This window comes from Rhyacophila brunnea, unplaced genomic scaffold, assembly GCF_057557595.1.
Source record: "Rhyacophila brunnea isolate RB1 unplaced genomic scaffold, BYU_Rbru_1.0 scaffold_12, whole genome shotgun sequence".
Lineage (NCBI taxonomy): Eukaryota > Metazoa > Arthropoda > Insecta > Trichoptera > Rhyacophilidae > Rhyacophila > Rhyacophila brunnea.
Window position 1 is genome coordinate 37828762 of NW_028232774.1, and position 12626 is coordinate 37841387.

The following is a 12626-nucleotide window of genomic DNA, read 5'->3' on the forward strand; positions in this document are numbered from 1 at the left end:
TCATGTTATATTGGATCGCCATTTATAATAATCACATACATTGCTTTATATTCGAATTTATGATATGTATAATTATTTATCATATTTAAATGCACGTGTTTTAACGAAACATTTATATACCTAACTACACATATTTTATTGTATTGAAATGTCAGTGGTCGCAATCGGCGATTGCAAGCTGTTCTACTTGGCCTATCAGCCTGAGGTGGTGTCGGACGATATTGTGAAGGCCAGACTCCAGAATAGACTACGCCTATGACCCCAAATTTATATTGACAATGACGACTTGAAAATCGTAAAACTGACAAATCAGCAAAATGTCAAACTGTCTTGAGGTGAATGTAAATCAATTCCGAAGGTAAAACTCTATGCATACTTCACAATTATATTAAAATCCAACACCGCCAAGCCGTCTACAAGACCTAGCGAGACAGACTGGCGACCGCCAGCTGGCTTAGCTAGTCTAAGATAAATGTATCCACGAAGCGACCCTATGCGAAGCCGGGTACTTCAGCTTGTACTTTATATTTTATAATTTATAAAAAGCACCATTTACTATGGAAATGATATTATCTTAGGGTATTCCCCTATTTATTAATTGAAAGCCTTCATTTGTATGTAATGCGACGGCAAATAAACTTATCGGAAATCAATAACTTTGTTTATTAGTACGACTGAAAGAGTGATACTCTAATTAAAAGAAAATTGTATGGAATGTGCTATTAAGGGATGCTTATCGTATTTTTATTTGTACAACTTCAGTAGCGGTGTCATGACTGTAGTAAAATGTAGACTGTAGTATCTGTAGTAACTAAACAGATATTGTGTCAATAGATTGGACTAGGGATTCCAACCCCGGGATCCCGAGCTATTTTCGATACCTATGGATCCCGGGAATGATAAAGATAATCCCGAAACTTTAGGGATTGATTTTTTTATCAATTTTTATTGAAAATAAAATAAAAACGAAAATATAACACAAAAATACTTTTAATAACATTAGAAATAAACTGAGTTTTAATGAAGTTTGATTTATTCCCATGTGTAAGTTGCCGATTCATTTTATTTTTTCACAAAAATTAATAAAAATGAGAAAGATTGGAAAAAACAATGCTTAGCACTATTAACAAAGTAATTCCACCATTATCTCATACGTTTTACGGCAGTTTCATATTTGGCTGACTAATTAGATTTGTGAAGCGCAAAGGTCATAAGTGCACCATGATTTCCTTTACTATTTTAAATCTCGCTAACCCATTCATTAAGTCTTTACCATATTATGAAACGGCAATCTCATATTAAATTCACATTATTATTAATATTACAATATTATTTACTCCATTAAACTTATGTATTTCCAAGATTGAACGTAGATATACAATATTATCAATAAATGTCTTAAATAGTATAAACTATACTAGATTTATTTTTGACCGATTTATCAATGTTATTTGAAAATAAAAAAAATTTATATTAAAAATTGAAAAAAATGCCAATCCCGGGACCAGGTCAAATTGTAATCCCGGATCAGACTTTTGGCTCGGGATTGGATTCCCTAGATTAGACTGTTTTTAAGGCTTAATTTCGCTGTTAATTACTTTTAAAAAAGATGTTGGTTCATTTACTTGTCGACTCATCATATTAATATCTTACACATAACAGATTAATAAATAGAAATGTAAACGCCATCGCCATGGATCAAGGCATTGAAGCAGGGTAAGTAAAACAAAACGTTCCAACTGCCTTCAATATTGAATGGATGTTACATTTACTTGAAAAAAATAATAGGTTGAGCAAGTGGCTGAAACCTATTTCTCGTAAAAACAAAATCTGTTAATACAAACCTCCACTCTGTGGAGGCCCATATGATCTTATTAAGATCGGACATGTTCGGGACAAACTTTTATATATATTATTATCATAGAGATGTAACTATTGAAAATAACATATTATTTATATATATTATATTTATTATTTATCATATCCGATCCTAATAAGATCATAATAATGGGCGTTCGCAGAGTGGAGGTTTGTATTAACAGATTTTTGTATTTACAAGAAATGGATGCTAGCCACTTGCTGAACTTATTAGGTCCAATCTCTGACTCATACATAAATTGAAAAACAATATGTGTATTTTTCAGACCCAGGATTCAAGCCTACGACCCACGATATTATAAGCCCACGCCTAAGCCGCTCGGCCATCATGACCGACAACTCGTGTTTCATATAGTTAAAACTAATTGTGTGTTCTATGGTAATGCCAAATGGGCGGGAATTCAGAAAAAATCGCTTAGGATATTGATATGTTTCAATGGTTGTAAAACAAAATTATTTTTGTTGTAAAACCATTATACCTAATGAATTTTTACCACGTAATATTTTACTTTCATGTGGTGATGTTTTTGTATTAATTCTTAAAATATGCCGTACTTAACTCATTCAGTGTTAGATATAGGTTCCAAGTATTTTACCATGTTTTTATTAGCTCGTATTCTTGTTTGTCCTGTACAGATTTTTTCTTGTTTGTCCAAGATTTTTAACTAACTTCCCGAATAGATAGACATTTAAAACTTTTATAATAAGATCAAAACACGTCGGGAATGCATTTTTTAATAACTTTGGCCATCTTTAAGCAGAATTGAATTCATTTTCAGTTATTTCTGTTTTGTATGTTTTCGAAAAAATTCGTGTCCAGTGTCTCTATAATAGTTTATTGATTGCTAAGTGGGTCCTGGCAACTAAATTATTAATGTATACGTGCGTTACTGTGGAAATCAATATGAAATGTTAAAATGACATTTCAGCATTCTATATTTATTAATACATAGAATTGTCAAGTTTATAAGATTCAACAGAAAATTTTAAAACGTGGTAGGTATATAAAAAGTTATTTTTATATTGTAATTATTTCATATTTTTTTATTTACTCTGATTACGCGGAGCAGAGTCCCATTAGTAAAATATAATCAAACATATTGAGGTATTTTTGTTATTTTCGTCCATATATTTTTAAATTTTTTACCGCTACTTAATAAACGAAATTAATTAAATAAATATGTCGGAAAAAATTTATAAACTTTTAAAATCCAAAACATAAAAATGTTATTTTATAGAACGCCACTGATACAATTTACGTAATTATTGGAAATTATAGGTTTCACATAGCACACATTAGACATTTATAATATAATCGATATTAATTAGTTTCTATGACACGAAGTTATTTTTCAGGTATATGAGATGTCTCGCAATATGAAATATTATTGCACCGACGGGTGGTTTCATAAGGGTAGGTTTATAAAAGTAGTGAGTTATATGTTTATGTCGCTTTAGAAATTGAGTCAGTATAATACTAATGGTTCTTCATTTAAATATTTTAGTTCAATTCAAGGCTGTTACATAAAAAAAAACATTTCAATAGAAAACATAATCGTGAAAAGGACAGTCTTTGACAAAAATATACATGGTAAATAGATTTTAATAGAGTTTTTTTTGTAAATCGTGGAAAATATTTACTTTTGAATTGTCATACATCGTTAAGAAAGTAAACGTTATCGGACAAGAAATAAGTGCGAGGATCAGACCAATAAAACAAACCTTATCTTAAAATAAAATAAAACGTTTTGTATTGACTCTTTGTTTACCCAAAGATATAACTTTAAGTGTCTCTTACCCACACTAATCGCTGCTGATGAAAGTGAACTCACAGAGCTGCTACACCAGGTAGAAGAAGAGAGTCGCAAATACGACCTCCTTATTAATAGGAATAAGACCAAGTTATTGGTTGTCGATCGGGATAACCTTCTACCAACACCAAGTACACTCCAAAACCTATAAACGGGCGACGAGTTTGTATATCTGGGATCGACCATCAGTGGAAAGGGCGGATGTGAAGCGGAAATAAGAAGTCGCACACAGATTGAAAAAAATGCGATGACACCTTTTACCACTATATGGAAGGATCGGGGAATTTAGATTACCATAAAAATGATGCTTGTGCAAGCATTAGTGTTCTCGATATTTTTATACGGAGTCGAGTCGTGGACCCTGAAAACAAGGGAACGGAAGGCAATTGATGCCTTTGAGATGTGGTATTGGCGCCGAATACTTCGTTTTTCTTGGACAGAGCACAGGCCCAGTCAATCATCCAGAGACTGCAAATAAAGTAACAGCTTTCGACAATATGTCCGAGACGAATTCTGCAGTTTTTCGGACATATTGTCAGGCGCGGACCGGACAACCTGGAGAGACTGGTGGTTTTAGGTGGTCTCCAAGGAAAGCGAAGCAGAGGAAGAGCGTCTGCGCGTTGGAGCGACCAAGTGAAAGAGCTGAGTGGGGGCACCATCCATCCAAGAGAGAAGTGAAAGATTGAGAAGAATGGAAAGTCTTGGTCGCTCAGAAAGGAAAGATTACTTTTTTGGCTGTACTCAATTTTATTGTGTGTTCAACTTTTTACGCTGAAGCACATTGAGTGATGAGAAATATTCTATTGGAACTCACTTCGCCACTTCTCAAAAATATTTTCAGTAATAAATATATAAATAATTACAAGTAAAAAAGAACTTTTTATCTACAACGTTTTAAAATTTTCTGTTGAATTATTATGCTCACTATTCTCAAACTTGTACTTGATATGAAGTAAAGAAAAAACAAAGAAACAAACAAATATAGAAATACCAAATACTGAAATGTCATTTTGATTTCCATAGTAACGTACGTACATATTAATAATTTAGTTGCTAGGACCTACTTAGCAACCAATAATAGTCTTTTACTTTTTACGAATTTTTCTGAAATAACTTTCCATACAAAACAGAATTAAGTGTAAATGAATTCAATTCTGCTTAAAGATGGCTAAAAATATTAAAAGAATGCATTGGCATCGTGTTCTGATATATTCTAAAAGTTTCAAATGTGTAGCTAGTCGGGAAGTTAGTTAAAAATCGATTGCAACATTTTTTACTGGACAAACAACCACCGGACAAACAAGAATACGAGCTAATAAAAACGTTGTAATAACATATTTCCACCCAAAAACTTCTGTCCAGAATCATTTTTAGAGCTTTTTTAAGCTTAAAAAAACCATTCACCCTGTTTTGCAAAAAGATTTTTTTTTCAAGAAAATAATTTAATTTTCTTGTTATTTGCTTTCATAAAATCATTTCCCCCATATATGGAAGACATTTCCTCTCTTTCGATATATATTTAGACGGCGATAGTAAAATACAAAATAAAATAAATAAGTAAAACGTTTTGTTCAAAAAGAAAAAGTCATTAGAAAAGATAATTACATAAATAGTAATATGAAAGGTCACAGTGAAATCAGCAAGGTATTATTCTAGGTTACATGTAATTTGTACGTATGCAGTTCATCGTGGGACACTTATTCGTGCGCCGCAGTACGTGAAACATGAGTTCGTATAACATTTAATCAAATGACGAGTTCTTCGTTGAACAATTATTTACCGTGGAATACATTTGTACGTATCTTACAAAATGCGGCAATAGTTTGCAAATGGTACTGTTCCAATTAGATTAACCCTAACCTAACCTTACCTAGTAAAGACATCTCATAAAATTCACCACATGCTACAACATGTTGTATCATACGTACAAATATACTCCAACGGTGAAAAGTTCTACGAAGAACTCGTCATTTGATTAAATGTTACACGAAATCATGTTTCACGTACTGCAGCGCACGAATATGTGTCCTGCGGTGAACTGTTTACGTACAAATTTCCAAATACGATTAATCCACGCAATCGCCTGTGGTTTGGCATGGTGCATGGTTAAAACTGTGTAAAAGTGACTCCACGGTGTGATCCGTTGTCTGAATCTCACCACACTCACTAGGTTTTTCACAATAAAATCAATCGGTATATCTAAGATACCATGGTTAGATACTGGATTGTCCTCTTAAATAGAGGACGTATATTACATATTTTTAGCTGTCCATGTCGAAGGACTCGTGACAATAGTAGTGTGTCGCGTGACTGACTCGATGAGTGAGCGAGGATTCATGGATTGTCCTTCATATTTATACAAATGCTGGACATACCTATATTATAAGATAATATTATATTGTCGCAATTAACAAATCAAAACAGGCCCTATTGATCTAGTTATGATTGAGGAAATGCTGACGTTAATTATTGCTCTATTGTTTTGTTTTGACAACAAAATATACATATTAATGTGTATAACTCATGTAATGCTGAGCTGTATGATTGCTACATATTTTATGTTACGGTCATGGCATGCTAAATTTGAAATGAGAAAAGACGAAAACTGAATTATAATGATATAAATATTTTTATTATAAAGTATACAGGTTGTTCAGGCTTAACCCACAAAGATTAGCCAAATTTAGACAGTTGTACGGCACCTGGCCCCTTATGATATAAATTACTTCGTAATTCCATTACAGGTCGGATATTTTCAATGTCAGAATTTTATATTAAGGCGATACCTCTACTTACCAGAGGCACCTAGCGTAAAAATACGAAGCTTATAATTTGAGACATTTTTTTGATAATTTACAATTTAAACTGTAATTAATAAATATGTATCTTAAAACATTAAAAAGAAAAATATTTTTAATTTTAAGTCAAAGATAAACTTTTAAGTTATACATATTTATATTTTTATAAAAATCAATGTTTTTTTAAAGTACCTAAATATTAAAACTATGAATTAGTCAAAATTCTCTACGACAAAACATAGAAAACTTTATAAATTAAATTTTAATAATAAATATGTCCGTAATTTATGTAAGTAATAAGAAGGTCTTTTGATAAATTCACATTTTATAAAATATTTTTCTTTTTAATGTTTTCAGACACATATTTATTTTATTAATTAACACAGTTTAAATTGTAAATTATCAAAGAATGTCTCAAATTGCAAGCTTCGTATTTTTCAGCTCGGTGCCTCTGGCAGGCAGAGGTATCGCCTTAAGACGGATCCCGTAATTGTGGATTCCGGGATTTGAAACCTTCATTGGACAAAATTTCCGATGATTACGATTAATATAACTCTATAAGTAAATATTAAAATTATAATGATGCTTTTTAACATCCCTGTTGTTTAAAAACCCATGCGCCGTAAAAGCATTTCATTGAAAATAGATTGAATGGGATTCTTATCACAGCTGATAATCAATACGAAATGGATTTTTTCAATTAATAATAAATTGAATAGAAGGGACATTATCGCATACAAATATCTTCAGTTCTGATTCTCACATGTAAACGTCTGGTAAATAAGTTATTACTGACCATCATTATTAGCTCCTCCATTCCAAAAAAATAATGGAGGCCACTGTTGATATTTTGATGGACTAATACAAAATTTAACTTACTATTAGTGGAGACCCAATTTATCATAAATACCTACATAACCTTCCTAGAAAAAAAAAATGTTGCCTACAGTAAATTAAAAAAATAATACTAATAATTGAATCGCTCATATTCAAATGAGTGCTAATGTTTTGTATGAATTCTCAAAAATATAATATAAATAATAAGCTCGCAAAAAACAAGAAAATGAAAAGTTTATGAATTTATTAAAATTCAAAATTAAATTTAAATTGAAGTATTGAACATTACATTGTTCACTTTCACCATATGACATCGAATCAAATTTTATTTATTTTAAACATAGTTGATATTACAAATTATTAATTTAAGACGTTCACAACGTGACATTGAAAAACAAACAAAGAAGTAAAATTATTAAAACACTATAAAGTTAAACAGTAGAAAGTTTAAATACAAAAATTATAATTTAGATACAAGGAAGTACACCGAATGACCTAACTACACCCTATTTTAATAATTTATAAAACAATGCCCACCACAGAACAGATTAATAAATATAATTCAGGCAATAACCCCCAATATAATAAATTTTGACGCAGGGTTTTGAATGTGTGAGTGTCCTATGAAAATGAACCACATATTATAGACGTGCAATAGCGTGTATTGCGACCTTCAAATACACCAATATTGAATGATCGTCAGTGTGTAAACCAAGAGCAGTTGTTATAATGAATATTAGCGTATTTTTGACACGTGTTTAAGTTTATCCCATATTCTTCACACTCGAGATCATCTGCCTGTTACTCCATACCCGTTAGGTATTTCAGTTCCCAATATTTATCCCTGAAACTTTTCGATATTATGCACTTGTGACTGGATAATGAATTCAGATGTGTTTCTTAATAAGTTACTTATGTAAATCAATATTAAATTCAATTCAAACTTGTATTTGCATTGATTAAACATTATTTTTTACTATAATCCAATAACATAATAATCTTATTCTTTCATTCCAGTCCCTCCGATGCGCTGTAAAAAGTCCCAATCGGTCCACTCTGAGGACGACAGCCCAACATCTCCAAAGCCCCAATCCAAGATGGGCGCTGGAGCCGTCACAGGGATGATTACCAGAGGCCAGTACTCGGCGATAGGCGAACATGCCAGGCGCCTAACGCCCCCCGCCCTGCAGTGCGCGCTGCTCTGCGGGGGCGCTAATTGTCGGTACGAGCGCCCCCAGCGGTGGCCACCCGATCAGTTGGCTCTCCAAGGAGTCTACTCTCATTGGATCACTGAAGATATTCTAGCGATGGCTAGACCCAGTACAGCGTCGATAGCTACGTGGAATATTATACAACAGTTTCACAGGTAGTTGGCATATTTTTCCTAATTTATCCGTTGTTTCAGTTTTTCGAAGCTTTTCGACATCTGCGTAAATATCATAGTATCTCCGGGTGTTACAAATCTTGAACATGGATATTTCTGCGATGATTTAGTGATAACGATTTATCTATAATCTAGAACAGCGTTTTCCAAACTGGAGGCCCGCCTCCCTGAGGAGGCGCGAAGTGTTGCGAAGGGAGACGCGAAAAGTTTCTCACAATTAATGTAGCCACAGGTTTGCAGTTTGCAAATGCTTATTTTATAAAACGGCCGCTAGATATAAACTAAATAAAACAGTCCTATAAAAGGTTGTTTGCAAACCTGTCTGAAAATATGGAGACTAATTTTATAATACCTCACTTCTATAGTATATTGTGAAACACGCTGGCTATCTCGTGAAAATATGAAATAAAGGGTCAAATCATAATGTTGAAATTTGAGACAAATTTGTTTAGGAACGATAATTTTGTTGTTAAACTTGTCTTTTTGGTTGACATAAAAAATGGGTGAATAAATCAATGCAAGGACCACTAATGCATTCACCGATTTAAAAAAACGAAGTGAAGGCATTCATAAAATATTTGAGCTTTGGAAATCAAAATTACAAAAAAAAATAAGTTCGCCATGTTTCCACTTTTAAATGATTTGTGCGCCAGATAGATTAAAGCAAACAAAAATCTATTTACTGACTTCCTTGGTTAGTTTGTTAATGGACTTTGCACGTTATTTTATTATTTGTAAAAAAAGTCGCCTGCGGCACCACTTTGTTTCGAGGCTATTAAATATTTTTAATATGTGGTTAAGCGTTGCAATTTGATGTGATACCTATATGATGATTAATATAAAACTTAAATGGTAATTTTTGGTATATGATGATATTTAAAAAGGTGTCTGTATTATTTAATGAAATAAAGGGGGGAGGCGCCAAGATTAGATTTTTTTTTAAAGGAAGGCGTAGTAACATAAAGTTTGGAAACCACTGATATATAATCTAGATTCTAGGCCTAGGTATAAGTTAATCATTCAAAGTGGCACCACGAGTGGGAAGTGGGTTACCTTCTGGATATGGTTGTAGGAAAGTACAATCCTCGACTGTGTCAAGGAATATTATGTTATTTTCAAGGAATACCATTTAAAGCACGTTGACACGGTCCAAGTACGATCCAAGTACACTTTGACCGAGTCCCATCCAAGCGACAGCTTCATACTAATTATTCCTATCCAAGCTACTCGGACTGCGTCCTACTCATCCGATGAGTGCGCTTGGATGGCACTCGGTTCAAGTGTACTTGGATCGTACTTGGACCGTGTCAACGCGGCTTTAGGGAATACTATTGTAGAACATCACACTGACCTTAACATTATCGATAAATAGGAGAGTACGCCAAACATCATGGCATCGGGGGCCGTTTCAGGGTGTGGGGATCATGATATGGGCACCACTATTTGGATCATGAGATGAACACAGTATTATAGTGGTAGTAGTAATATAGTCTATTGAGTATTAAAATTTCATCAAGATTGATTCGTTAGTAATTTTTAAGTTATACCCTAACGAAAACGGAAACACACTGACAGTCTAATGTTTTAAGTACCATCTATTCAAGTGATATTTGTTAGTTTTTAAGATGTAATCATTTATAAACATACAATATGTAATATTGAAACAGAGTTGGTGAAGTTTCAGTATTAGTTATTAAATTATTGATCCGGTAAAACGATAGGAAAAGCATGTTGAAAATTCAAAGCAGCTCCGTAAGACAGAAAAGTTGTGCGTGAGCCCAGCCAATTTAGCATGGGGTTACTCGTATATTATGTAGGTCAACTTTGCATGTTTGCCGAAGCCAAATTTTTGAATGGTTTTGTTATTATTATTATTTCTCATAATTTGAACACGAGATATATCACAGTGATGGCAAACTTTGGTAGCTCACAGTAGTCTGGTAGCCCGCGAAATTATTTTAGATGCTTGACAGTAACTCAATAAAACTACTAAAAGGTAAAAAAACGTACCTGCATTCTTAAATTGAGCATAGCCATAAATTTACATGTAAACGTGATCTTACTCCCTACTTCATTTATCGTTTGTCAATTTATGGCTACGGCCGCATGTTGTAGCTTAACCACTGGGAAATGCCAATAGAAATGGCGTATTTCAAAAAAATACTACCTTATTCTTGGGTCAATAATTATTATAAAACAATTATTATTCGTAGAATGTTTTATCACATAGCTTATAATCAGTATCTTTAGAATTAATTATCTTCAAATGTGTTAATCGTGCCCATTTTTTGAATAATAAAATGCATAATTCTTGTCAAATTAGGGATCACAGAGATTATAAAATATAATTTGTATCGTAAATATTTCACTATATAATGTTAACATTAATTTTGGTGGTTGGTTTTCTAAATACGTTTAAAAATTAATAAATCTAAAAAATCTTAACACCACTGCACATGGATATATCTACTGAAATATGAGTATATTCTAAAACATTAGATCGAGAGGTTTAAAAGAATACTGTTTTATTTAAGAAAAATACTTTATGCAGTCATCAAATATTTAAAATAAATATAAAGGATAGTAAGGCTTCAAAATTATGTAAATAGATTATCTACAACATTTAAGGAATGTTCAGGCTAATGCTTTGAAATTACCATAAAATCTCCATTTTGACTTTCGTTGCGCATGTGGGCCGTTAAGAAGGTAGGCTTTAAATTAAATAATATGCGCCACTGTAGTCTAGGATAGCATTGAGCAACGAAAATGTTGAACATAACTGATATGACATTATATCCACTCTGGTTATGAAGCGATAAAGTTTACTCATGAGTATCAAAAGAATAAACAAAGGAAAACTTTTTTTTTGTAAAGTATCTACTTAGTTTGTTTGCGTAATAAAAGTTTTCATGTTGGAAAAATGACTTTTCTTTATATTTAGTTATGATTTTTTCTTGGCCAGAAAATACAATATGAGGTCACAGCATACTGACCTGCAGAAAGTATATTCTTTTACTGCTATTTATTTTGAAGTATATAATATTATACAGTTTTCTGTGTTTTTTTATCAAGCATCTGTACAAACTCATCAAATTACTCCTAACATAATTTCTTCAAAGTTTGTTTAAAAATAAAATTAGTAAAAAGGAGGTATTTTTTTTTGATTATGTCCATCTCTATAGAAGAAAGTTTTCTTCACCATATTTAGGTTGGCGGAAAACAGTTTTTCTCTCACAAAAAAAAATCTACCTCAACGAAACTTAAGACTATTTTTGATCAAATTATTTACAAAAAACTTTATTTTACCGTTCAAACAGATTTCATATAAGTATATTGAAATATACCTATAATTATTATCTTCATTCGAAACGGCAGATCCATAACAATAACGTAACATTAATGAATCCAGCAGATACAGATTTAAGTCTTGTCGGGTGTCGTATTTTACAAAAAAATTCTTAGCTCGTATTCTTATTTGTCCAGTGGTTCTTTGTCCGGTACAAATCTTGCAATCGATATTTAACTAACTTCCCGACTAGCTAGACATTTAAAACTTTTAGAATATATCAGAACACGATGCCAATGCATTTTTTAAATACTTTTATACATCTTTAAGTAGAATTGAATTCATTTTCAGTTAATTCTGTTTTGCATGAATAGTTATTTAGAAGTTATTACGATTTGGTTGGCAGGGGGTCTGGGGTCCTAGCAACTAAATTATTAATATATACGTGCGTTACTATGGAAATTAAAATGACATTTTAGTATTCTATATTTGTTTGTTGTTGCAAAATAGCAAAAAAATGATTTGTTGACAATTGTCTTATTTGTTCTAAATTAAATACATAGAATTGTCAAGTTTATATGATTCAACAGAAAATTTTAAAACGTGGTATATAAAAAGTTCTTTTTATCTTG

General features: G+C 32.1%; 1 protein-coding gene across 1 annotated transcript in view; it reads left to right on the top strand.

Annotated features, from left to right (window-relative positions):
* Nucleotides 1-12626, top strand: part of LOC147078137 (uncharacterized) — a 49893-nt gene that overhangs the window by 16915 nt on the left and 20352 nt on the right. Inside the window, exon 2 of the mRNA XM_085940178.1 lies at nt 8342-8690. Coding sequence (XP_085796304.1) covers nt 8350-8690 — 341 coding nt within the window. The 5' untranslated portion in view covers nt 8342-8349. The remainder of the gene's footprint in view (nt 1-8341; nt 8691-12626) is intronic.